This window comes from Trachemys scripta, chromosome 21, assembly GCF_013100865.1.
Source record: "Trachemys scripta elegans isolate TJP31775 chromosome 21, CAS_Tse_1.0, whole genome shotgun sequence".
NCBI classification, from domain to species: Eukaryota; Metazoa; Chordata; order Testudines; family Emydidae; genus Trachemys; species Trachemys scripta.
In genome coordinates, this window is record NC_048318.1 from 10,124,584 (window position 1) to 10,151,661 (window position 27,078).

Genomic DNA, 27,078 nt, shown 5'->3' on the forward strand with positions numbered 1-27,078 from the left:
ACCTTATGAGACACAGGTCACTGGTCACTGCCACCACTACTTTATAAGGATGACATGGACATCTTTTATAATGACTATCCATGGTCAGCACCTCCGCTTTGCACCCCCATCTGAAAGGTGGCACCTCCGGCATCCCAGTCCAGAACCACACTAAGACTTTGGTTCAGTCCAGGCTCAAAAGGGGACACCACTGTCTACTGAATCACCAGGACACTGTTTCTTTCCGTACCTGGAGGCCGCCCTGCCCTGACCCTGCTTAGCGTATGAAATCCCAGACCAAGGCGATATGACTTCACATGTCCCCCAGCATCAGACAAAACTCAGATAATATCTAAGCACCTGTCTGCTTTGCTGTCAATTTCCCTGTGATCTAGTAGTAGACACTGTTCTCAGCTAGTAAATTATGCCAGGATCAACAGCACCAGAGAGACTAATAATTGGAGTGAAACATATTGAGGAAAGGGTTAGCTGCAACTAGCAAGCACTAGTTCTGCCAAACATTCTGTTGGATTATTAATTAGCTCTCTAGGGCTGGCTTGTTCTCTCCTGAGTGAGTCAAATCTTCAGGTCCTTCCTAAGCTTTTATTCAGTCCTTACTCAGCTCATCTCCTATTGAATTAATTAGGAGAAATTTGACTTCAGCAGGAGTTTGGCTTAGCAGACACTTAGTAAGAGGACCTCTGATCCTGTGAGAGGAGACAAGGTCTGAGAGGTGCCTCAGTTCATCCTGGAAAGAAGCATTTCCTCCCTCATAACGTTTTTAATGCCAGCTGTGTCTTAAGGGGCCATGCACTCTCTTCTGCAGGTATAAGAGCAACTGGGACTAGTAAACACAGAATACCGCCACCCCTTGCAAAGTATTTAACCATCTAACCTTGTACACAACATCACAAACACACAATCAGCAGCCAGATACTAACTTGGAATATATTCATTCTCCCTTTATCACTGCAGCTCACAGTCGGAAAATTAAGCAAGTAAAACGGCGTCTGACTTTATAAACCTGCTCTCTGTGTTTTTGATTCGGAGTTGCCCGTGTGTATGAGAGGCACTCTGACGGGGAGAAGGTGCTAGGAGGGGGGTGATCTCCAGTGTTGAGTGGCTGAGGGACAAAACCAAGAATTCTTGGTTCTGTTCCCACCTCACTCATTGACAGACTGTTTGGCCTTGGGCAAGTCATTTTACCGCTCTGTGTCCCCATCTGTGTAAAGGGGAAAAGCAGGGCTCGTCTGCCTTCCCATTTGTCCCCAGTGCCAGGGTGAGCCTGGAACACTGGCAGAAACTAAAATCAGCTTTTGACTTGTAAAGCATGCAACTCTGACCTAGATGCCATCAAGGGAGAATAAAACTCGAAGCCCATGCTAGTCACTCAGCTTTAGAACTTCATGAAAACTACTACCCACGTGCTGCACATATACTCCTAATTTTGAAAGGAAAAAAGGTTCAATTAAAGGGTTTGGGCTTTTCTGGGAGTCAGGGGTGCTGGAAAATGTTTTATAGTGGAGGTGCGCGAGAGCCATTGAACCAAACTGTAAACCCTTAATGGAAACCACTTCAAGCCAGGTGGTGTGGCAGCATCCCCAGGTCCAGCACCTATGCTGTGAGTGAAGGTTATTGTCAGGGGTTTAGCAGACACCAATGCAGCTCATATGAGAGTGAGTCTTTGCTAAAAGCCTTTATCGTAAGTGTCTCTTCCTAGGGGCTCATTTCTTTAAGCTACCATACACCACGAAAGATGTTAAAAGCCTTAGATTGTCAGACTGTGATTCTATGCTATTCCTGGGAGGAGCGAAAGCAACATTGCCTGACCCCAAAGCTGAACAGTGTGGTAACAGGGTAACAGGACCTAGTCAATTTAAGAAGTCAACGTTCATGTGTAATACAGGACTAGAGGCTGTAATAAAATCAGGGTTCTAGACCAGGACAGTACAAAAGAGGCTGCAGTAACACAGAGCCTGTAGCTCCTGTGTAACAGAAGAAAATGGACGGGGTTCTGAGCCAATAACACCAGGAGATGCAGAAATACTAACTTTTCTTGTTTGGATGAAATACCTAATAACTAATTAAATAATATGCAAAGATTTTACAGGTATTCATTTTTCAGCTTCTTTTGTACCAATGCTGCAGTATGAAAGTATAATAAATCCACCCCAAGAGTCTGAAATTTATTAATTTTGGACTTTTGGAATTTCAAAGAAATTGTTACCCAGCTGCTGGATATCTGCCTTGCATACCTGACAACTGTCCCCAACACAACAGACAGAGGAACAGCTCAATCACAGACTAGGCCTAGTCTACACGTAAAATTAGGTTGACATATATATGACACCTGAGTGTGAAAAATTCATACCTCTGAGAGTTATGCTGACCTAACCCAGTATAAATGTGGTTGGTTGACCGAAAAATTTTTCCATCAACCTAGCTACCACCGCATGGGGAGGTGGATTATCTACCATGATAGAAAAACCCCTTGTGTTGATGTAGGAAGTATCTATACTAGGGTCCTACAGTGGCATAGCTGTGCCACTGTAGTCCTGTAGTGTAGACATGGCCCTAGTCTCAACACTAGCCTTGCAGAGGAATCTGGGAATACAGATCCAGTACAAATCCAGCTGGTTGTTTATTAAGGGTAAGAGGAAGCTAATGATCAATTGGCCACAGTGTTTTGTTTGGGTAAAGGTTTGGAAGATAAATGTGGGGAAGGTTACTTTATAGTTTTGACTTGCAAAGCACATGGAAAAAACAGTCCAGTTTCCAAAAGTAACACCTGTGCCAGTGGGTTTCTTCCCAGTGCTCACAACACTAGTGCTGCTAGGACAGGGGGAAGGCATCTTGCATATTGACTAGAACTATGCACACCCAAAAGTGGATAAACCCAAAGACTAGGTGAAGCTGAACCTCAGTGTGTACACCCTGAGTTTACACTGGACCAGTAACGGTCTGGTAATGACGTATCATTTATGATTTGTCAGGTAAGGGTACAAATGAATATCAGGCACATAAGTAACTGGGATGGCAACTGGGAGTGAGGACCTCAGGAATTCTAATCCTTCCACTGCCGCACTGTGTGGCCTTGTGCAAGTCATTTACACTCCCCGTGCCTCAATTTCCCAAAACATAACATTAGGAAATGGTAATTACCTACTGCAGGGGTATTAGAAAGATTAATCAGCCAATATTTTTACAGCACTTTGGACTCTTTTGAGGTGCGGTGCCGTACTTTTTGAGCCAATTCTTCACCTCACTAGTATGGGACAGAGAGGTTTTGAACAGCAACATGGAATCAAGGAGACTGGCAAATGGCTCGGGATGCCTCTTCTTGTGCTCAGTTTTGCTGGATATAGCAGATAATGATGAACCCCCAGGTAAAAACAGCCAGTCAATCTCCACTCTCCAGCACTTGCCACACCTCCAGTGATACCCTATTTGATAATTTACCCAAGGAAACCCACTTAAAGGCATCTTAACAGTAATAATAACATAACATTACTTTACACTTCTATAGTTCTTCTCACTCAAGAATCTCACAGTGCTTTACTGGACGATAGATATCATCATCCCAGTGTTTCAGATGGGGAAACTAAGGCACAAACAATGACTTGCCCGAGGTCACAGCTGGGAACAGAACGCAGGTCTCCTCACTCCTAGCTCTGTGCACTGTCCTACGAGCCCCTATGCCTCTTAGGGTTCAACTACACTGGAATAAAAGACCTGCAGCATGGCCTGGCTGGCCTGGCTCAGCTGACGCAGACTCCTGGGTCTCGGGCTCCAGGGCTAAAAATTGCTGTGCAGACGTTTGGACTCGGGCTGGAGCCCAGGCTCTGGGACCCTCCCACCACAAAGTCCAAGACCTTAGGGTCCAGAGCCTGAACAGTCCTGCAGTCCAACCCCTACAAGCCGGAGTCAGTTGACCATGGCCATGGGTGTTTAATTGCTGCGTAGACATGCCCATTAGGTTTAGGAACCCAACTACACACTTCTGGCAATCTCTTCAAAGCTATGTGAGAGCAATTTGCATTTTAGACAGAAAAGCAACCCATGTAAAACAACATATAACAACCACAATACTCAATCCATGATGACAATCCTTGTCAAGCCACACAGGGAAACTAGACCATGATGGACTGTTCTCTTCCTTAAGCTGACAGGTATCTCTTTCTGCCTCCTCCTTTCACAGACATCCCTCCTACTTAACACCTTCTGATTTTCCAACACATTATTCTCTTTTCCATTATCTCACTGTTGACCCATCAAACATCTTGGTGTTCAGACTCCAGGAGCCACAGAAGCAACTGTTCACTGTAAAATACATATACTACCCAAACAGGCACGTCCCATCTATGAACTATCCAAACTCTCCTACCCATTTAGAATTTTGCTTTCTTTCTTATCTTCTTCTATGCTGTGGCAATATTCCAGACATCTCTAGATTCCCTGCTATGCAGCAGCACTCAGTCACATTCATGTATTATCAGTAACTGATCAGATATCAATATTATTAACATTTGCTATGCTAAGAGGCTCTGTTCAATATTTTCTGTGACTGTAGCATAACCTGCATTTATAAACAGTGCTGCTTGCTGCATGTGCAGTGTTAACTTGTACATATTGTTACCGGTGTCTGCAAGGCACCTGCACTTAGTGTGAATCCTGTACTGATGGTGTCACTTGTGTTTATAAACATGATCTACATTTGATGTGTTACTTGATTTCATCTTGTTACCTCTGATTGCAGGTGCCTCCTTCTGTGTTTCCACTATAATTAAGTTTTCCAGTTTAAGGTTTAAACTGACAACACCCCAAAGCAAAGTCGACACTAACAAATACCCAACGTTCACGATATTTGCAATGGTGAGAAGTGTTTGCAGAGAATAGCCTGATGGCATTGCATTCTCGGTGCAAGTTCCTCACTAAGAGTGCAGGGCTTTAGGGGATAGGGACTGGAGGGGTTACTTGTTAACATCATTCAAGAACACATAGTTTTACATTTAAAATACGAGCCATAATTTGCCTGATAATAAACAAACACCTGTGTTCAGGCTGAGCGGGATTGCCGCCATCTCCCCAGTTCCCCGGCGCTGAACAGGCCTACCTTTCGTCCCGCATTCGGGGACTCAGGAATCGGGCTGCATCGTCATCATGGCTGCTTTGCTGGCTACTCTGCTGGCTACTGCAGAGAGAGACAGAAAGACAGAAGCAGTTAGAGCTCTGGATGGTCCAGCTGCTTCCCTCGCCTAAAGAAAACAGGGACGGAATTAAATTACACCGAGTTAGAACTTGTCTACACGCTGATTGCACTGAACTGGTTTGAAAAGTAGCTTAGGGCAGGTCTTCACTACAGTCGGGGGTTGATTTAAGATACGCAAATTCAGCTACGCGAATAGCGTAGCTGAATTCGACCTATCGGAGACGACTTACCCCGCTGTGAGGACGGCGGCAAAAATCGACCTCCGCGGCTCCCCGTCGACGGCGCTTACTCCCACCTCCGCTGGTGGAGTAAGAGCGTCGATTCGGGGCTCGATTGTCGCGTCCCGACGAGACGCGATAATTCGATCCCGAGAGATCGATTTCTACCGCCGATTCAGGCAGGTAGTGTAGACCTAGCCTTAGTTAAACTAATGCCGGTCTCACTGTGTGGACACTCACTCTTAAATCAATATAACAGTGTCCACACAGAGTTGCCCCAGTCTAATTATATTGATCAAAAATAACACCTACAGGTGTACATGTGTATAGCCCAGGCCTTCGGTTTGCAAGGAAGAGAGTAGCAAGTTTATAACAGTTGCTTTGTGCATCATACTTCCCTTAAGTTGCTAAATCATGCCCTGGCCTTATGTGACCATGGGGTGGGGGGTGTACTAGGAGTCCCCCTCTTTGTGCAACCTGCATTACAGCCACCTGGATCATTCCTCCCAACCATGAGGTTGCCCTAGCGGATGCTCGCCCAAATGGGTGGGAAGAGCAAAACCATGAATCCCTCCACCCAAAAGGTAAGCCGCAAAAGAGTACTGCAAATTACTTCCTGTTGCAGAGCAAATAGGGAGCAGCACCAACAGTTATGTGCTCCTCTAGTGTTTCTCAGAGGGTGGAACACCTACGCATCACCACTTACTATGGGCTGTGTGAAAACACGATCTAGCCCTGTGAAACCAGCACAGTGCAAAAGGTTTCACTCTAGTTGTGGGGCTGTGTTCAGTAAAGCAGTGAGAAAATATACAGTGGAACAAAATTCAACACTCATCAGCTTTCCTGGTTTCTTACTAACCTTAGACTTGCTGGAACGTTTGCAAACTCAGGGCTAAGTCACGAGTAAAAACTTCAGGGCTTAGACTCAAGTAAAACTGAGATTAAGTCTGTAGGAAATACAGGCTGATGTACAGTGTTGGTGGAATCTGTGTGAAACTGTGTACTTTCAACAAGAAATCACAAAAATCCAGGGGTGTGGCTTCACGTTCTTGGGGTTAAACACCAAAACCTAAAGGGGACCAGGGAGGTGGAACATACTTGAAATGCAAAGGTGCCCCTAATGGACTGAAACTTGAGAGTCTCACATAATAACTTTTGCCTAGAGATTTAAAAAAATTCACTAATAGCCTTGCAGATGATCTTCGAAGGGGATGCCATTGTGCTATGTCTGACTGGTTTCATATGGCTTAGCATTCAAATCTTGACTTGGATTCCTCATTAAAAATCCTCTAACAAACACTATGCATTATTTTTTGCAAATTAAACACACTCCCACGAAACGTCATTGGGGCCTAACGGTACAGGTGTACAGCGCACTGGCCAACGTAAGGGGAGGGCCTTATCACAACAGATCCTAGATACCAGATGGGGACTTGCTCCAATCCTAAACGAATTATTCGTTCCAAACCTAAGGTCAGAGCCATCTCTGAGCCATAGTCATGCATCCGATGAAGTGGGTTTTAGCCCACAAAAGCTTATGCCCAAATAAATTTGTTAGTGTCTAAGGTGCCACAAGTACTCCTCGTTCTTTTTGCTGATACAGACTAACACGGCTACCACCTTCTCCAGTGCTTAAGGGATGCATTCATTCCAGCTCAGTGTGCCTTGAACCGCTGTGTTGCCTAATCTACTGCCATTATATCTAGTAAATACAGTGATCCCCTCCAGGGCTGGCTCCAGGCACCAGATGAGCAAGCTGGTGCTTGGGGCGGCAGATTGTTGGAGGCGGCATTCTGCCCAATCCTAGGGCGGCACGGACGCTTTTTTTGTTTGTTTGTTTTTTGTTCTTGTTCCGTTCTTGCCGCCCTGTAGGGGGCAGCGGTGCGGAGAACCAGAGCGCCCTGCAGGGCAGTCCTCTTCCTTCCCTCCCCGCCGACCGGAGCGGAGCCCTCGCGGCAGGCAGCAGGAGGCGGCGCAGCAGGAGGGGCCGCGTGGCAGCGCCCCTGCTGTAGCCCTGGCCGTCCCCTTCTCTCTCTCTCTCTCTCCTGCTCGCCCCCCCCCCCCCCCCCGCCGGTCCCCCTGCACCCACGCTCCGGCCGCGCTGCTGGGTTGTTTTTTTTTTTTTTGGCTTGGGGCGGCCAAAAAGCCAGAGCCGGCCCTGATCCCCTCCCCCTGCCAGTACCTCACTGCTACTGAAAACGGCCAGGGCGGAAAGTGACCAGTGGAACTGAATTTCAGAGGGAGAGTTACAAACTGAATCCACAAGATGTCACTGTATGCTTCCAAACTGCCAAAATGTTGTGCACAGCACCACATGAGGTTTGTATTATCCCCCCAAACAGCTGCGACCTACAATCCTGGATTGTGCCTGCTCTGGCCAGCAGCATCAGGGCCCTTCTTCCAAGTTATAAAACTTCACATTTACAGAAAATTTCTTGTCAGCAATAAGTAAAGGGAAATCAACAGGGGAGAATGTATCATGCCACGTGCTGCCCAAAGATGTCCAACAGCTTTCATTTGCTTCAGTATTGTATTAATACTTAAAACTCTCCATGGAGATGCTGCAGCTATCCTTATGGACTCATAAGAACATAAGAAAGGCCATACTGGGTCAGACCAAAGGTCTATCCAGCCCAGTATCCTGTCTACCGACAGTGGCCAAAGCCAGGTGCCGCAGAGGGAATGAACCTAATAGGTAATGATCAAGTCATCTCTCTCCTGCCATCCATCTCCACCCTCTGACAAACAGAGGCTAGGGACACCGTTCCTTACCCATCCTGGCTAACAGCCATTAATGGATTTAACCTCGATGAATTTATCTAGTTCTCTTTTAAACCCTGTTATAGTCCTAGCCTTCACAACCTCTTCAGGCAAAGAGTTCCACAGGTTGACTGTGCGCTGTGTGAAGAACAACTTCCTTTTATTTGTTTTAAACCTGCTGCCCATTAATTTCATTTGGTGGCCCCTAGTTCTTATATTATGGGAACAAGTAAATAACTTTTCCTTATTCACTTTCTCCACATCACTCATGATTTTATATACCTCTATCATATCCCCCCTTAGTCTCCTCTTTTCCAAGCTGAAAAGTCCTAGCCTCTTTAATCTCTCCTCATATGGGATCGTTCCAAACCCCTAATCATTTTAGTTGCCCTTTTCTGAACTTTTTCTAATGCCAGTATATCTTTTTTGAGATGAGGAGATGACATCTGTACACAGTATTCAAGATGTGGGCGTACCATGGATTTATATAAGGGCAATAAGATATTCTCCGTCTTATTCTCTATCCCTTTTTGAATGATTCCTAACATCCTGTTTGCTTTTTTGACTGCCGCTGCACACTGCGTGGACGTCTTCAGAGAACCATCCACAATGACTCCCAGATCTCTTTCCTGATTAGTTGTAGCTAAATTAGCCCCCATCATATTGTATGCATAGTTGAGGTTATTTTTCCAATGTGCATTACTTTATATTTATCCACACTAAATTTCATTTGCCATTTTGACAGGTTTCAGAGTAGCAGCCGTGTTAGTCTGTATCCGCAAAAAGAACAGGAGTACTTGTGGCACCTTAGAGACTAACAAATTTATTAGAGCATAAGCTTTCATGCATCCGAAGAAGTGGGCAGTAGCCCACGAAAGCTTATGCTCTAATAAATTTGTTAGTCTCTAAGGTGCCACAAGTACTCCTGTTCTATTTGCCATTTTGTTGCCCAATCACTTAGTTTTGTGAGATCTTTTTGAAATTCTTCACAGTCTGCTTTGGCCTTAACTATCTTGAGCAGTTTAGTATCATCTGCAAACTTTGTCATCTCACTGTTTACCCCTTTCTCCAAATCATTTATGAATAAGTTGAATAGGATTGGTCCTAGGATTCTGAAAATTTACCATTTATTCCTACCCTTTGTTCCCTGTCTTTTAACCAGTTCTCAATCCATGAAAGGATCTTCCCTCTTATCCCATGACAACTTAATTTCCTAAGAGCCTTTGGTGAGGGATCTTGTCAAAGGCTTTGGAAATCTAAGTACACTATGTCCACTGGATCCCCTTTGTCCACATGTTTGTTGACCCCTTGTTGACTCAGTTTCTCTTGACTCCTTCTCTTCTCTCCCCTCCTTTCCATCCCTTCATCTCACCTCTTAGTGCAACAACCTTCTCTTCTGCTGCTCCTGCCATCCAAAATTCCCACCTTGACTGTCTCCAACACAGCCAGCCAACCACACACAAGCACACACTCAAACTTTCATCTCTCTGAAAAGCTATCAACGTCTCTCTCTTTCTCCTACTCAAAGTCTATTGTATATTTGATACAGAATTCTAAAAATTATATTGTAATTAATTGCTTCTAGTAGGCTGTTACTACTACTAGGCTATTGGATAAAGTCCTCCCCGTCAAGCAATTTAAATATTTAAAGAGCAACAGCCATCTTAAAAACCACCCTGAAAATATTCTACCAACTCTTATCGCGAATGACACCTAAAATTATTAGAGCTGAAAGAGATCAGAAGGAAAAATCATCTCTATTTTTCAGTCTGTTTGTTTTGTGCACTTGACACAACTCTCGACATAAACAGTTCTACTACAATCGGTTCCCCCTCTTTGTGTGGGCCTTACACACAACAACAGAGAAAAGAGACAAAACATTTTGCATATGAGAAAAGGTGGTTAAGCCTCCCCCAAAATTGACAGGCTGACTTGAAGGCAGGTGTAATACCAGATTATAACATTAATTTAATTTTAAATCAACAAGATTTGAAGCTGACAGTGCTCCTTTTAATGACTCCCAAGATTCTTGTCTAGATACTAAAATGGCCTGAAGTTGGTTAGAAAACTTTGAAACTTAGGAAATCAGCAAATGCTACAAAACAGCAAGGTCCTTACCTCATTCCAAAGCTTTCTAGCGCACAACAGAAACTCAGACAAGTCTCTAAACCTTTGGGGTATGCAAGTAAAGTGAAGGTTGAAGTTTGACAAATGTGTCTGGACTTCTCTGGTGATTCTAAGATGTGTCTTGCTGAAGTAACACAGCACCTCCTCAGTGGGGGTAATGTGGTCAAAGTCAGTTCTCACTTAGGCTCATATTGTGATCATTATTTTAAACCTCACAAACTGCTGAAGCACTTAAATACAAATTAACTGAGCCATTTAACCATTAAACTGTTGATGTACTTTCCTAACCCTCTCTAGACTGTCCCCTGAAATGATACCAGCCAAGTGGCTTTATACCATGAAGCTGTGGAGTGGGAGGAAATATTTGTATTATTTTTTATAAATATCATATGTCCCTCAGTGTGATATTACCCTGCCTGAATGCACAGCATTAGGTCAAAAGGGACTATTAAAGAAATCAATCAGTGAAGGCAAAACAATGGCCCAGATAAGGAGCATCCCCTCAAGCATAATACCCAAGTTTATAGCCATGAAGAGGGGTTCAGCAACCCCAACCCGGGCTGTTTTGTCAAGGCTGAGAAGTGGGAGATCAAATGACATGGATCTGTTAAAGGACTGCCCCCTGCTGGCAGGTGTCAGCTGCTGCAGGATGACACAGAGACAGAGGCTAAATCTACACTACAAGTGCTACAGCCGCATGGTTGCAAGGTTGCCGTGACACCACTGTAGTGCTGTAGCATGGACACTTGCTACAGCAACAGGAGGGGTTTTTCCTGTCGCTGTAGTCAATCCATTCTCTCAAGAGGCAGTAGCTAGGTCAATGGAAGAATTCTTCCTTCAATTTAGCAATGTCTACATAGGGCCTAGGACAGCTTAACTAGATCTCACGGGGAGGGGGAGAATGAAAAATTCACCCCTCTGAGCGACATAGCCAGGTCCTAGCCCAGTTTTAGTTGTAGACCAGGCCTGACTGAGTGTCAAGGGTCTGCAGCAAACCAGCTTTAACTTGGTCCCCAAGAGAATGGAGAACTCCCAGGCTAAATCATGCCTACCTAGGGGGCTTGAGGGGAATGCCAGTCCTAGATAAGATTATATGCACACCAGTCTCTTATTTTAAATCCATTTCCCACAGCGCTGTATACCTTTAGAAATGATAAATCGTGCTTTGTTTTGCAGAAGCTGCTTCTGTGTCACTTCAAACTGATACTGTCAACAGGGACCCAAAGGAAAACCTCTGCAGGTGCCAAGCCCATTGGGCCTGCTACGTAACATGGTTGGAAGCCAGGAGGGTACAATTTGGAGAGCAAGGCAGTAGAGCCCTGCAGATAGCCACGGACCATATTTGCGGATCGGAGGCAGATACAAATTTTGTATCTGTGCAGGGCTCTACCAGTCAGAGACCAGTTGGAGCACAAGATTCCACCCCAAAGAGAAGCAGCGGCACGGATCTGTTACTTGAAAGGGGTACACTTAGGGGACTGGGAAAGGGCCTCAGACAGATGCTAACTCAGCAGGCTGAGTGCAAGGGTTGCATACAAAGTTTTGCATTCGTAGCCCATGTACTCTGAACTCCAGGTCATGTGTTTTTCTCTCTGACTGACAGATACTATTTTCTGAAGCCCTACAGAAAAGATTTCTCTTAGTTCTTAGCTGTGAACAATGCAAATTCCCCATCAGTTCAAGATTTTCTTAGACTTAAGATGAGCAAGAGGCAGGTTTGCAGGAGAACGGTTCTCCCTATAAAGCTCCGACAGCAGTTCCTTAGAAGTCAACAAATGCATAAAAGAAAACAGATTCTTGGAACAAAAATATGTACTCAATTCCACATTTCTTCTGCCCCCCTTCCTGACTGCACTGACTCGGTGACTTTTACTGTAATCGCCACTATTCTTATCTTCATCAACACCGCCACGAGGCTTAGCTTCATCTTTATTACCACTATGTTCCCCCACAGCTCTGCTACCTGGAGGAAAATGTCCATCTCCATCATCACCACCACAAGCCTCATCTTCATCACTATTGTCTCTGCCAACACTAGTATAGCTTGTTGTGCCGATGAAATCTCACTGCTTTTCTTGTCTTCCCCACTTCTACCATGCCCTTCTCTATCTAGGTGCTTATATGGGCCTCAGACCCATAGTGAAAAATCATCATCTTCGCTGGTATTTTTTTCAGCTCAATTGTCAAATTTTTTCAGTCCCTGAAATTATTTAACCAATGTTTTGTGGAGACATATGCCAACCAACGGACTGCTTGCAAAGTATTCGCTGGCACTGTTCCTTTGAATATCCACTGTTTCTGCTGTGTGCATGGTAAACTACGTCACGTGGGATTGTTGCTGCTCCCTGGTTCGATGGCGAGCTTTTGTAAACCGGAAGAGGGCTTAAGTCATTGAGACCACTGAATATATACAGTGTTGCATTGAAGTCAGCTTCGAGTTGGACATACAAAACACTTGCAGCATGAAGTGTTTCATGAATGCATATTTACACAAGTACACATGTTCTTGTGCACAAACACACAAAAATCATTTATACCAATATTTACAGAAATGAATAAACAGGTTACATACACTGAAATAAATGTGCAAGTTCTATTCAAACAAATGGTCAAAAGACACTTTTTTCTCCCGCAGCATTCTAGTTTTCTAGCCTTTGCTGAATATGTTAAAGGCTTCTTTGTCATATCTGGGTGTCAGAATGTGGAAAGTTATGAGCAATATGTTTGAACCATTCTTATCTTCTTTGTATATGTCTTTCTATTCTGAGACATGAGTCTCTGAATTATAATGGAGAGCCATGGTCCTATACACAGTTTCAAGGTTGAATTTGTTTTTTAAACCTAAGCAGTTCTCCAACTCAAGCACTTTGGGCCAGATTTTGAAAAGCGTTTAGCACACAGCTGCTCTCATTGTAATATTTGTTGCCAGATTTTCTTATGTGTTCAACACTCAACATGCTGAGACTTTTTCTAACAAAGAAATCTGGCCTCAATTGTGGGTGCCAAGCACTTTTGAATATCTGGCCCATGGAACCCAATGAACATAAAGGCAAGAATATGTGGCATTTTATCTCCATATTTAACTGTTTGGGAAGGAGCAAACTTGAAGAGATCTAGATTACTCCAACAATTCTGTTTTTAAATAGTTGTGTTCCTGTCTCAAGAATAAATTACTCGAGTAAGCCATTTCACTGAATGGAAGCATATAATCACAGAGACATATACATTATTTCCTGACATCTGCCTATTATTTAGTTGGCATGCAAGAAGGATGTAGTTTACTTGTCCATAAACTACAGAAAGTGCAATTTCTTATGGTGATTCAATTACAGAGGCACAGCTATTATTCACAGAAGATGAGAAACTGATCTCATAACTTCCGTGAGGTTTTCTAGCCTGCAAATCTGTGGATAGCAGTATCTGATAAATGATCCAGTTACAACATCACTTTCTTGTCAACTAAGGATCTGATTTTCTGCACAGTGAGTTTGGCAAAGCGATAGACTGTATGTAAAGCTTACCGTGCTTTGTAGACTATGGATATAAGCTTATAGGTTTATTTTCAGAGGATGTTCCCCAGTGGTGGATGGGTGGGTGGATATGGGGTGGGAGGAGAGAAAAATATCAAGGGATATATAATCGATTAATAAGATGGGTAGTGACTCATTCACAAAACAGCGTGGATTATTGCAACTGCTGTTATCTATAACTATTTGCCAAATAACTTCAACAAATAGTGTACACCCTCTGAGTCCATATGAATATTTAGTATTCATATTGTTTCACTGATCACCTCAGTTACATGGTTTTGTTTCAACATCCTAATCGGATTTAAAAAGAAAATTAAAACTGAAGAACAACAGACAATCAGCAATCAATTCTGCACCTCTGCTACAAATGCATGCTATACATCTGGAGGAATACACATTGATGTGAACATTTGTGATAGTTTCAGGATTTGTGAATATTTTCACCAGTACTTGCTTCTAGTTAAAAAGAAAGATGGGTAATGAATAATACAATCCCATGAACCAGTGACTGGAAAACAGTGCATCTATTCAGATTTGCAAAGATTTTCATATTTTCAAAGCTTTTTATTTTTAAACTAGTGGACAAGGTCAAGGATTTTTCCCTCCTCTTTAGGACTGTGAACTTCACAAGACAGGGACAATCCCTTCTTACAATTCAAGGAAAGTGCTTAACACATCATGAGAACTGCTACACAGAAATGATGAGAACAATCTCTTACTATTAATTACTTGTAGAATTGACCAGGAAATATTCTTCTCCTGGAAAACATTGAATGAAAATACATTTTTAAATTTTAAACATTTTTCTTTTACATTTTGGTTTTAAACCAAAACATTTTGGCTTTTGTTGGTGAAAACCCAAAGGCATTCTTATGAAAAATGGAAACTTTTTTACCCAAATTTCCATTTTGTCAAAAAGCTGCTTTTCGTATGCAAAAACAAAAAAGCATGGATGAACATTTTTTTTCCAACTCTAATTATTTGTAATGCACCAATGTAGTATCTCACAAACAGTACAGGACTGAACTCCGAGCCATGGATGTCTGCAGAGAGGAGCTGCATCCTTCGGACTCTTTCCCTTCTACAAGAGAAACAGACGTAACTTCTGGTCTAAAATCAATCTGCATGTTTATCTTTCGCTTCACTCGGCCGCTTTGCTAGCCATTCCCAGAACTTTGGTCCCTTATATCCTTCATAAGGCTGCAGCAATAAAAAAACCCAGTCCCAATTCCCTGAGAGTAAATCATCGGCCCAGGCAAATGAAATTCCTGCCATCAAAAGTATTGTATTGCCATGGTAGCGGTGGCTCCTAAAATAAAGGCACCATTAAGAATTGTCAGAGGCCTGTCACAGTGTGGGAAATAAGAACTCATTGGCCTAAATTCTAAGGGATAATGAGACCCCCAGAATGCACTGTGACAACATCCCCTCAACCCCATACATCAATAAGGGTTTCCCCATGATAACCCTGAAGCAATCAGATAGTGTACTGGATGGGGAAGCACCTGCAGCCCTGGATTTCCTTTAGCTCCTGTCAGTTTCCGCCACGCACCCTCAGCATATGAACATAAAGCTGTCAGGTGGAGAGATGCATGCTTATAGCCAAATGCAGCAAGTTAACATCAGGCTTTATTAAAAAGAAGATAAGGGAGATTGGTGTTCTGTGAAGCATGTTGCTGCACTGAGAGGGTGTGATTCTGGAGGCAGCCAGCAGATGGTAACACGGTGTCTGTAAAGATTACAACACCCTTTTGCATTTATATATCTCCTTTCCATCCAAGGATCTTAAACCCCATCGCAAAGTTGGGTAAAATTTCCTGTTATCCCTATTTTTTTACAGACATTGAAACCAAGGCAGAGGCAAAGCGAAGGGACTTTTCCAAAATCACACAATGAGTCAGTGACAGATTCAGGACTGGAACTGTGGTCTCCTGATTCCTGGTCCCCATCTCTAACCACTAGATTCTGCCTCTTGTCTTATGCACAGACTCTCTACAAGGTGTCGGAGTAGCAGAACGGAGCGAGTTTGGAAGACATGCTCAAGCTCAGAGCCTGCATCTGCTATAGCCTGTGTAAGAAACTCTTTATTTTCAAGACCAAAAGAGGCACTTCCTGTCCGTGATCTCATTTGCGTGAGTACACTTACAAAGTTTGCGGACAATACCAAGCTGGGAGGGGTTGCAAGTGCTTTGGAGGATAGGATTAAAATTCAGAATGGTCTGGACAAACTGGAGAAATGGTCTGAAGTAAATAGGATGAAATTCAATAAGGACAAATGCAAAGTGCTCCACTTAGGAAGGAACAATCAGTTGCACACATACAAAATGGGAACTGACTGCCTAGGAAGGAGTACCGCAGAAAGCGATCTGGGGGTCATAGTGGACCATAAGCTAAATACAAGTCAACAGTGTAACACTGTTGCAAAAAAAGCAAACATCATTCTGGGATGTATCAGCAGGAGTATTGTAAGCAAGACACAAGAAGTAATTCTTCCGCTCTACTCTGCGCTGATTAGGCCTCAACTGGAATATTGTGTCCAGTTCTGGGTGCCACATTTCAGAAAAGATGTGGACAAATTGGAGAAAGTCCAGAGAAGAGCAAAAAATGATTAAAGGTCTAGAAAACATGACCTATGAGGGAAGATTGAAAAAAATGGGTTTGTTTAGTCTGGAGAAGAGAAGACCGAGAGGGGACATGATAACAGTTTTCAAGTTTTCTTCTTAACCTCTGAGAATAGGACAAGAAGCAATGGGCTTAAATTGCAGCAAGGGCGGTTTAGGTTGGACATTAGGAAAAACTTACTAACTGTCAAGGTGGTTAAGCACTGGAATAAATTGCCTAGGAAGGTTGTGGAATCTCCATCATTGGGGATTTTTAAGAGCAGGTTGGACAAACACCTGTCAGGGATGGTCTAGATAATACTTAGTCCCACCTTGGGTGCAGGGGACTGGACTAGATGACCTCTCGAGGACCCTTCCAGTTCTGATTCTATGATTAACTCAGCCTACTATAAAGGAAAATAGGAATGTTTAAATTCAAAACATTTTATTAGTGATCAAAATGCTCTCTGACATCTATCTGCCCCAGTTCACTCCCTACTGGCTAGTTGCTCACATCATATACACTACCATCCCAATTAATGCTAATTAGTAACCTTTGCTGTTATTTGAATCAGCAGTGGAGACAGTCTCCTTCTCATCCCTAGAGAGGTGGGGTCCCCCAGATGAGGGTAAAGGTATATCAGTGGCGCTGGATGGGCACAGCTGTTCCCCTCACTGTATCCGTTTTGCAAACGAACAGAGAACAACAGTCTGCAGAGCTGCTGTCAATCCAGCTCCTTTCATTAGCAACACATTCAACCACCACCAAAGTCTTCAAAATGTAACCAACGTGAGGGCAATCGTGACAATGAACACGATGACGAGGATGAGTTGATATATTCCAACAATAAACTCAGGGCTGTGCAAAACCTGCAACGTAGATTGTCCCCTTGGTAAACATTTGCTGGATATACAGGATGAACAATATTCAGAATCTGAGCTATTGGTGAACTTTCACTATTCAGTGTGTTGTGACTAAGTCACATAGCTATTGTTTCTGTTCTTTGATTTGGTGACAAACATTTAAACAAAGAAATGAAAAATAATGAATAATGGTACAAACATAGTAAGACTCATTGCAGAAATTCACAAAGCTGTTGGGTTTCAGAGATACTTGGGTTTCATTGGAATAGTCACAAATTATATGACTACAGGAATTGTAATGAATCTTATTTCATGGTTTTTTAAAAAAACATGTAACAGGTTTTTTTTAATATTCAACCAGCTCCACAGGAAGTTCAGACAAAACCTAAACTAAACTTTTTTATGGTTAAAAAATGGCCATATTAAGCACCCAGCTCCCCCTACATTATCTTCCATTTTCACAGCAGCCTATGCACTTCCATGTTAAACAACTAGGTCAGAAACAAATTCCACTCCATCAGTGGTTATTTCCAGATCAACCAAAGGCAGAAAGTACAGGATGTCTTGCAGGAAAGCCTGTTACCAATGAGATTCCCAGTCCCGTTTTGTAGATACAGGACAGCTTGGGTAACAGCTACATTTCTGAATGCTTATTCAAACCAAAACCAAATCCTATGACATTCTTCACTCATCACTCATATTTTATGCAGCAAAGTTGGGCTTTGTAAAATATGCTAAGTGGTTTATCAGGGGGAGTGTGCTCAGCAAGATTTAACAAAACGATAAGACATTGACATGAATAAGAACAGCCTCTACAGAGTCACTACCTAGGTTAAAAACCACAAAGCCGTTCTCATGCCTGAAGAAATTTGCCTTCCTTTGAAGCATCAATAAAAGGCCACTACTACAAGCAGGATACTGAAGAAGTTGGGCCCATTTCTCTGTTCCATCATGGAAGATATACATGCATAGATTAAAAGGCCAGCAGCTCCACTGTGATCATCTAGCATGACGTCCTGCATAAACACCTACCATAGACTCATGTCTGTTTCAATTAAAGCATATGTTTTAGAAAAACATCCTATCTTGATTTAAAAATTGCCAATGATGGAGAATCTACCACAACCCTTGGTAAACTGTTCCAGCTGGATTACCCTCCCTGTCAAAAACCTGCACCTTATTTCCAGTTTGATTTGTCTAACTTCAATTTCCAAACACTAGATCTGGTTATACCTTTGTCTGCTAGATGGAAGAAGCCCTCTACGATCAGATTTCTGTTTCCTATAGAGGTGCTTATAAACTGTGATTGTGGTGTAGTGAGAGCTGTGTTAAAATTGTAAGATGTCACTCCAAATTTCAGGGGGTTTCCTAGTCCTGCTTGCAGGCTAAGGAGCTCTGTGGGAAAGCATATGACCTGGGTCTAGCAGCAGTCAGTGTGCAGACAGAGAGCCTATAGTAAGGTAGGGTGACTTGTGGCTCTCTGTTTTAGCCTGTTTTCAATCTGTGTTTTTAGATTAGTGTGTGTTATTCTGAATTTTAAGAAATAAAGTAGCGTTATTTTATAACCTTCCAGCAAGAGTATTTTATGTAACTTCTCTGTGTGTAATAACAGTGATCAAGTCACCCCTTACTTTTTCTTTGTCAAGCTAAATAGTTTGAGCTCCTTGAGTCAATCACTAGAAGGCATGTTTTCCAATCCTTTAATCATTACTATGGCTCTTATCTGAACCCTCTCCAATTAATCAAGGTATAAATAAGGTCCTTAATTCCTTACCCACAAGTGCTCATTTCTATCCAGGTACTTGGGAGAAGAGCTGCATTCTTATTGCTGACTCACACACTAGTTCCCAGATTTAGTCACATGCAACATTTCTAATGGGGAAGATTTTTTCCCCCCCTTTTGACTTGAAAATAAAATGTGGAAATTTCTGAAAGCCAAAGACACCTGGAAGCTGCTAAACTCACAGAATGACTCAGCTTGCCACTTCTCAGAAATTTAGGGCATGAAATGAAACCGATCATGGGGCAGGGTTTTCTTCCAAAGTTTTGTTTATTTTTAGCCATCTGCATTTCTCACAGCATTAGCTGCTGTTTCCTGAACCCTATATTCTACCATAAAGATAGGCAAAGCCAGAGGTTTCACTGAGGTCTATATATATTGTTTGTTCTTTGCTGCAACTTTCTGGTATGGAGTTTCTGAAGTTTTTACTCTATTGGTTTTTGCACTCAGTCCTTACACTTAAGCAAAATACCCACAATGAGAATTTTTCCGGAGTACGAACTCCAGGACTTTTCCATGGTGTCAAAGGAAGGTGAGAAGTTAACGGAATAAGAGCTCTTGCTTGCAGTCTGCAGATTTAAAGGTCTGAGGTCAAAGCATTTTTAGTGGAGGACCCTCTTCTCTGGAAACTCAGTTAGTCCACTGAGTTAAGAACTGATGTAAAGACTTGCATAATGGAAGCCATTTGCAGTGCACTGCAACAAGCTATACTGGTCCTATGGAATCCAGGACACGTTCTGTACTTCCAAACCCCATCTATTAACTATTTACTTATATAGAGACATGGAGTGGACACATCAGAGTTGGGGTCTCTTGATCTTCAAGCCATAAAGCAATGCCTATCTATTTATTCCTGGCTTTTGCCAAAGTATGGTTGTGTGGGCTGGTTATTTTAATAGCTTAATTTAGGGGAGCGGAGTCAACTCCATTTATTTTGGGTGGACATTGGCCCTTGCATGTCTCTAAGGAACCATACATGCTCCCAGAGAGTACGACGCGTGGGTTTTGTTAAATAAATAAATTAATTAATTAAAGCAGATACACGATCACATTCACTTCATAAATAATGCATGTTCATTGCAGGCATAGCAAAATGCTAACAGATTGCTTTGGCCTGCCTGGGGGGGGTGTATTGTAATGGCTGTTACCATTCTGCCTTAATAATAAATAAAATAATAATAATATTTTGCATTTACATAGTGCCTTAAATCTAAGGACCTCCGAATGCCATACAAAAGTAAGTAAGCACAATCACCACCAGTTTGCAGATGGGACAGCAACTGAAGTACAGGGAGTTGAAGGATGGGATTAAACTGGATATAGTTTGCACAGCCTGAAAGATTTTATTTTTTTACTTATTTGTGACAGTGCCTAGGAACCTTAGCCCTGGACCGGGACCCCGTTGTGCTACGTGCTGTATAAACACAGAACAAAAATGTGGTCCTTTCCCCCAAACAACTTACAAGCATTATGGGCTCTCTTTTGATGTCTAACCTATAATGACCTTGGGCAAACCCTGGCATCTTATGTATGTGAACAAGAATCTCACTTGTCATCTCTTTGGCTGATGACAAGTCATCTCTTTTTCCTTGCAATTGTGCCATCACTAAACTAAGGAAGAGTTTTAAGGGAACCAGAAGGTAATATGTTATCAGAAAGACTGAGGCCCAAGTTTCCAAGAGTGACTAGTGATTTTGGGTGTGCGGCTGGGTCAGCACTTCTGGGAGAGGAAAACATGAAGCCAGACCTATTCAAATGTAGAAAATTAAACCAACCATCAAGGGTCTTAGTACAGCAGACACTCTGTTCTGTCAGGTTCTTCTATCATGCCCATCATTGGGGTAGGATTGCCTTCCAGTAAGGCAGAGGCGAGAAATAAGGTACACATATTTTACAAAGAGGGTAATTACACATTGGAAAAACAAATCAAAGAATGTGGTGGATTTGCTGTCACTTGAAGTCTTTAAACCAAGATTGGATGTCTTTCTAAAAACATTTTCTAGCTCAGACTATTGGGTAAAATTCTATGACCTGTGTTAGTCAGGTGGTCAGACTAGATCATAATGGTCCTTGCTGGCCTTAAAGTCTATGAACAGTATATTAAGTGATGTGACTAGCACCTGTCTCATATGGACATCAACATCATAAATCTAATAGTGACACAATATTGCCCCAGAAAAGCCAGCAATCATGGAAACCAAGCCTAGAGTATGGGAAGATGGATGGAGAATGATTAATCTGTTTCTCAGCTTTCTCCTGCTGCTCCCCAGATCACACTATGCCAAGGACAGGTGCCTCATGACATGAGGAGGTTTATACCACAGTGCAACCTTGGGAGCAACATTAATTGAACACTGTAATTCACCCCTGCAAAATTCTCCTGGTTCACCGTAGCTTGCTTGGACAAATTCCCTGCTCTGACCCAGCAACCCCTGTTTTTTCCCTCTCCTGCTGTGCTCTAGATGTGCATTGATCCTCTTTAAGTTCTCCAAGCTTGCGAGCTCAGCAGAAAAGGGCAGGAGAAGCATTAGATGTTGTTTTCCTCTGGGCTGGGAAGGGAGGAATTCCATTTGAAAACCTGATCTATTTTCCATTGCTGAGAAATGGATTTGGAGCCCGTAATACATGAAAAGAGAAGGTGCCATGCTGGCCTTGGTATGCTAATGCCACCTAATCCATGAACTGCCTTAGCTTTTTTCCAGTCCCCATTTCAAAAATTTAATCAGGGAGAGTGCAGAAATTTTCTAAGGAGGGTTAATATCCAGATTTCTCTCTCTCCAGAGATAGACCCAAACAAAAATGCTGCATCTAAAATTCTCCTGGTGTTTTCAAGACCATCCCTATCTGTATCCTTAACTATCATTTGAATGACACTGAATGTTTACAATGTCAGGGGACTTTTTTCCCCAAATGATCACTTTCTACAAGAGAGGCCATTGTAAGGTCATTCCTAACCTCCTGGTGCAGAAATGCTTTCATCAGCAGAACGTCCTTGAGACTTGGTGTTGCTAAAGCAGCACCTTAGATTTGCAAATGGAACTGGACCTAGTGGAAGTGCTTTTGCAAGACTGGGAGTGGACTTGGAGCCTCAGAGAGATGTGTTGATGGTATAACCAGGGCCGGCTCCAGGCACCAGCCTAGCAAGCAGGTGCTTGGGGCGGCCAAGGGGAAGGGGCGGCACGTCGGGCTGTTCGGCGGCAATTCGGAGGCGGCTCTCTCTCGGAGGGAAGCACCTGCCGCCGAATTCCCACCAAAGAAGAAAGCGGCGCGGTGGAGCTGCCGCCGAAGTGCCGCCAATCGCAATTGTGATCACGGCTTTTTTTTTTTTTTTCCCTGCTGCGTAGGGCTGCAAAAACCCTGGAGCCGGTCCTGGGTATAACTCCTCCACCAGACCACTGGGACAACATCTGGGTCAATGGGACAACCTGCTAGTCAGGGGTAGAAATAGAAAAGGACATCATATGGTTCCTTAAATTTACTTTTTTTTAAATGTAATATACATATGCTCGAAGCCCACAAACAGCTAATAAGAAAATTATTGTTTTTCCTGCAAAAGAACTGATGAAAACAACAACAAAAAGTAATACATTTTCTTGGAAATTTTTCAAGTTTTGGTGAAAAGCAAAAAACTGAACTCTGTCTCTGAGCTGCAACCCAGCCAATGCACACATATCTCGCGGTGCCACCAAAACTTAGGACAATAGCAACTCCAACTCTAACACTAGAGTCAGAGGAACAAGTGTCAAAACATCCCCAGCAAGCCAGTTTTCGGACGGTTGTTCCCAGAGGACAGGATAGCTTCGGGAAAGGGAAAAGAGTGACTGTCATCTTTTGGTTAATGGTTTGAATTACAGCCAGGTTAGTAGAGACCTGCATTCCAATAACACCTTCTATCTCAGACTCCGGGCTTGTCTACACTGCAAAGTTGTTGACAAAACTTTTGTCTTTCACGGGTGCTTAAAAAAGCCACACACCCCCCACGAAAGACAACAGTTTTGCCAACACAAGTGGCAGTATGACCGCGGCTTTGTCAGGAGGACAAAGCTAAGGCCGCTCACAGGGCTGGAAGTATTTTGTCAGCAAAAGTGCCGACAAAGTACCGAAAAAGAGCGTTTATACACACTGACTTTTAGCGACAAGGCTGTGTCAACACAACCTTGTCGCTAAAAGCTGTGTGGTATAGACAAGCCCTCAGAGTTCCTCATGAATTAAGCCGCACGATGCCCTTGTGACCCAGATGAGCATTAATTATCCTCTTTTCTGCAAATGAATAAACTGAAGCACAGAACATCTAAGTGACTTGCCAAAGTCTGTGGCAGAGCTGGGGACAGAGCTCAGACCCCACCTGGATTTGCAGATCTATGCTTTAGCCACAAGGCCAGCTTGCCCCTCACTGTCCTCTCATTGCCATTTGACAGATGTGCAGCATCCTATATGACATTAGTTAGAGAACTTCAGTCCAATTCCTAAGGGAGAGGGGAATGCGTCACAAAAACCACTAGCAAGTTTGGCATTAACTGGCCCCTGCCTTGGCAGTCTCAGCAGAGATGTCAAGGACTGATTGGGCCATGAAGATTGAACTCCCCTCTCCTTCTCTACAGGGGGACTCTGCAGGCCAGGGTTCAGACACATGGACAGTGTAGCATAGAGGAAGACTGCCCATCTCTTGGCGTCTTCAGTCTCCACGGCCATCAGTCTGACACTTTTCACCAGCACTAAACTCGCTTTAAAGGTATGTAACGGGTGGCAATCAGAGATTGAATCTGGCTCTAAAAGCATGAGTCACTACTGTCTGAGCTAAAAGACTGCATCCATTAGCTTGGCGTCAGCAACAATCTAATATACCACTTAAAATACCGCAGCCACTAGAGGGGGACAAAGAGGCTGAGCCCTCTACAGGTAACAGCAGGCGCTATTGCCTTTTCCTAGTGGGAGCCTTCTCAGCTGCAGGGAACGGGAGGTTTGACATACCTGCTTTCACTGTATTCCTTCTTCTCTCTCACGCGCAGCCACTTCCGAAGCAGGACGCGCTTGCGCCGCGGGGAGGCGCTGGGCGTAGAGCAGTTCGACCATGGGGTGTCCTCGTCACTGGATGGGGTGATTTCTATGGATGGGAGTTGCAGGAACTCTTTGTTGGGGGAAGGAGAGTCCTGGTACCCGCCGGCCTCCAGGCTCTGCTCTTGCACGTTCTTCATCCGTCTCATCTTGAAGCGCCTCCTGCGTAGGGTGGGGGTGGACGAACTGGACCAGGCCCGGCTGCACTCTGGCACCTGTTGCTCTGGGACCTGCAATGCCGGGAGCTGGAGGGTTTCTGTCATATTGGCAGCAGGCATCAGATCCCCTTTCACCTTCCCCTCCCACCTCTGCGCTATCTCTCAGATCTCACTATAAACCAAACCACAAGCTAAAAGCTGCTCTTCTCCACTCCTCCCCAGTTCAACATGTTCCCACCCCTCGACAAGGAAATCTCATGTTTCTCGGTGCTTTCATTTAACGTGGGTGCAGGGGGGGATGCCAGTTTCAAAGTTTCTCTTTTGTTTTCTCCTCCTTTCTCACTGAGAAGCAACTTCCTCTCCTGCCTGGTCTCTTTCAGGGCAGTGAGTTTAGCCTCTGCTACAAGGACTGCTGACAACCCGCTGGGCTCTCTTGGCTTTTTTCATTCTGCTGTTTTCTCTGCTCTTTGCCCAGTCGTGGCTCAGTGAACACTCCTCCGGAGCTGTGCTGGAAAACAGTCTTGGGAGACCGAGAGCAACGTGGAGCTGTGAGGAGGTCAGAGAGAGAGAGAGAGAGAGGGAGGGAGGAAGGAAGGAAGGGAAGCAATGATACTAGATAAAATCGGAGAAGGGGGAGGGTGATGGAAGTTCTTTTTCTGTAGCAGATAAGACATGCACAGGCAGCTGCTGCAAGTGTAACTGCACTCCTAATCCCGAGGGCTGGGTTCTGTATTACCTAACACGCCTCTACTGCCATCAGACTAATGAAAGAGGATAAAGGGGGGAAATAACTTCTCATGCAAGCCGATTGGCAGACTTCCCCTTTGTCCCACCTTCCTATTTGGTTGTCCCATCCTTCAGAGGGAGGGGAAGGAGTGGACCCCAAGTTCCATCATCTTGTTACTGCATATATTATTTTTCACCTCATTTGAATACACAGAGAGAGGGGAGAAGTGGGGAGAGAGTTTCAGGAGGAGCTAAAAGGCAGCAGCGGCACTGGGGTTGGGATCCTGGCTGACTTTGTTTTTCCAAGGGTTCATGGAGACTGCTTCCAAAATGACACACTCAGTGATAGATGGTCCTGAGTTTAGGAACCGACACTGAGAAGACAAACACCACACAGAAAGACAAGACGACATGCAGGACAGGCCTGAGAAAAACACAAATACACACTCCCCCGGGTGGAAGATTCCCAGGCACTGACTAGAAGACCAAGAGGAAATGAAGGTTTCTGTCAAGGGTTACACCTGAATAGCTCAATGGAAGAGCTTTGCAAAACTTTGGGAATGCCAAGCCTGGCAGAATGTGCTGTGTCCAAGGGATCAATACAACTCCCCCATCAGCTTCACCAAAGTTTTGCTGAATGGCTTCAAGCAAGGCTAGGCTGAGTTATGGTTTCACCTGAAAATCATGCAAATCTCAGCAGATTCTGTCGTGGATGTGCCTGGGAATTTAGACCCCACAGCCAAATACAGAGCTAAATTTCACTGCTTGTCTTCACCTCTGAAATGGGCTGATCCCAAACCCCAGAACTGAAGATCCCCACAGCTGGGGCTTGGAGGAGGAAGGACTTCAAAATCTGGAGCTGAATTTTGAAGCTCGGTCCTCACCTCGGCTTCCAACGGTTGGAATGCACCAAGCAAAACCAGACAGATTACAAGCAGGTGCGAGGATTGAGAGAAGGAAGATTTGGGTGTGTGGGAAGGAAGATCAGGGAGATAAGAGGGTTCACTGTTAATTAAAAAGAAAATCACTAGTTGGCAGCCTGAGATCACTCTATTTTGCAATCCCCTTCATTCATTGCTCCTCCTGTGGCTCAGAAATTAGCTAGAACTTTAAGCACCATCTATATTTATCCTATATTTCTAGAGCATCCAACACCATGGTTATCTAGATCACTTTCATAAACACGCAATCAAAATGATACCCCCCCCCCCCCCCGTGAATGGCCACATATCTCAAAAAGCACAAAACACCATTAATTCAAATAAAACACAGAGACTTAAGGAGACAAAAGAGCAAAAGGTTTATTGTTTCGTGTCCAGCACAAACACCGTTGTATTATTTGCTCATTACAAGGATTGACACCTTTATTTTAATATTTTTCTATAAGACGGTGAAACCTGAACTCACAATTACCTGAGACCTGCAGTCACCTGTTGTAACAGCCAATGCCATAACAGGTTCCATAGTAAGTCACCTTGTATTCAGCAACCACAAGTCTGACGTTGTTACTAGCCACCTGATGACTCACTGAAAATTTATTGTGAGCATCCTACTAGGATATGTGGAAACCAAAAGCCTATAATACAGTCCCTAAAGTGCAGCATACAAGGAAGTACTGTAGCTACGGTTTATTCTAGATTGGGTTATTGTGTTGTTTTGCACTGCTTTATTCCGTTGAGAGGAAAAAGGAATTGGGGGCGGGAGGAGATGAAAATTTTGTTTCTGTTTTTCATCAAAGTTTCACTATCAGTGAAGTTTTTGAACCCTCTGCCCACTTCTAAGGTATTGCAGCAGGTAAATGAGCAGTCCATTTGTTGGCCACCATTACCACATGCCTTAGTGGGTCTGATTTCCTCTGGAAACCTTTGTGAAATGTGGGAGGTTTATTTGGATGTTGTATTAGGGACAGGTAAACCAGCTCAAGAACGTTTAATTAATTCCCCCTCCCCAACCACACACACACTCCCGCTTTAATAATAAAACACACAGAGCATGTTACACCTTCATGAGGCTCCAACCCCAAATCCTCCATCTCCAAGACACCACCAGCATTTGCCCCAGCAGAAGGTTCT

General features: G+C 43.7%; 1 protein-coding gene across 13 annotated transcripts in view; it reads right to left on the bottom strand.

The window, feature by feature from the left end:
- Positions 1 to 27,078, bottom strand: part of GRAMD1B (GRAM domain containing 1B) — a 226,093-nt gene that overhangs the window by 132,755 nt on the left and 66,260 nt on the right. For all 13 annotated transcript variants that reach the window (XR_004643656.1, XM_034754533.1, XM_034754537.1 and 10 more), the window contains exons 2-3: positions 24,039 to 24,826; positions 5,093 to 5,170 (exon numbers count right to left, since the gene is read on the bottom strand). Coding sequence is in view for 12 of the 13 variants with exons in the window: in XM_034754533.1 (XP_034610424.1) it covers positions 5,093 to 5,170; positions 24,039 to 24,400 (440 nt within the window). In the remaining variant the exon portion in view is untranslated. The remainder of the gene's footprint in view (positions 1 to 5,092; positions 5,171 to 24,038; positions 24,827 to 27,078) is intronic.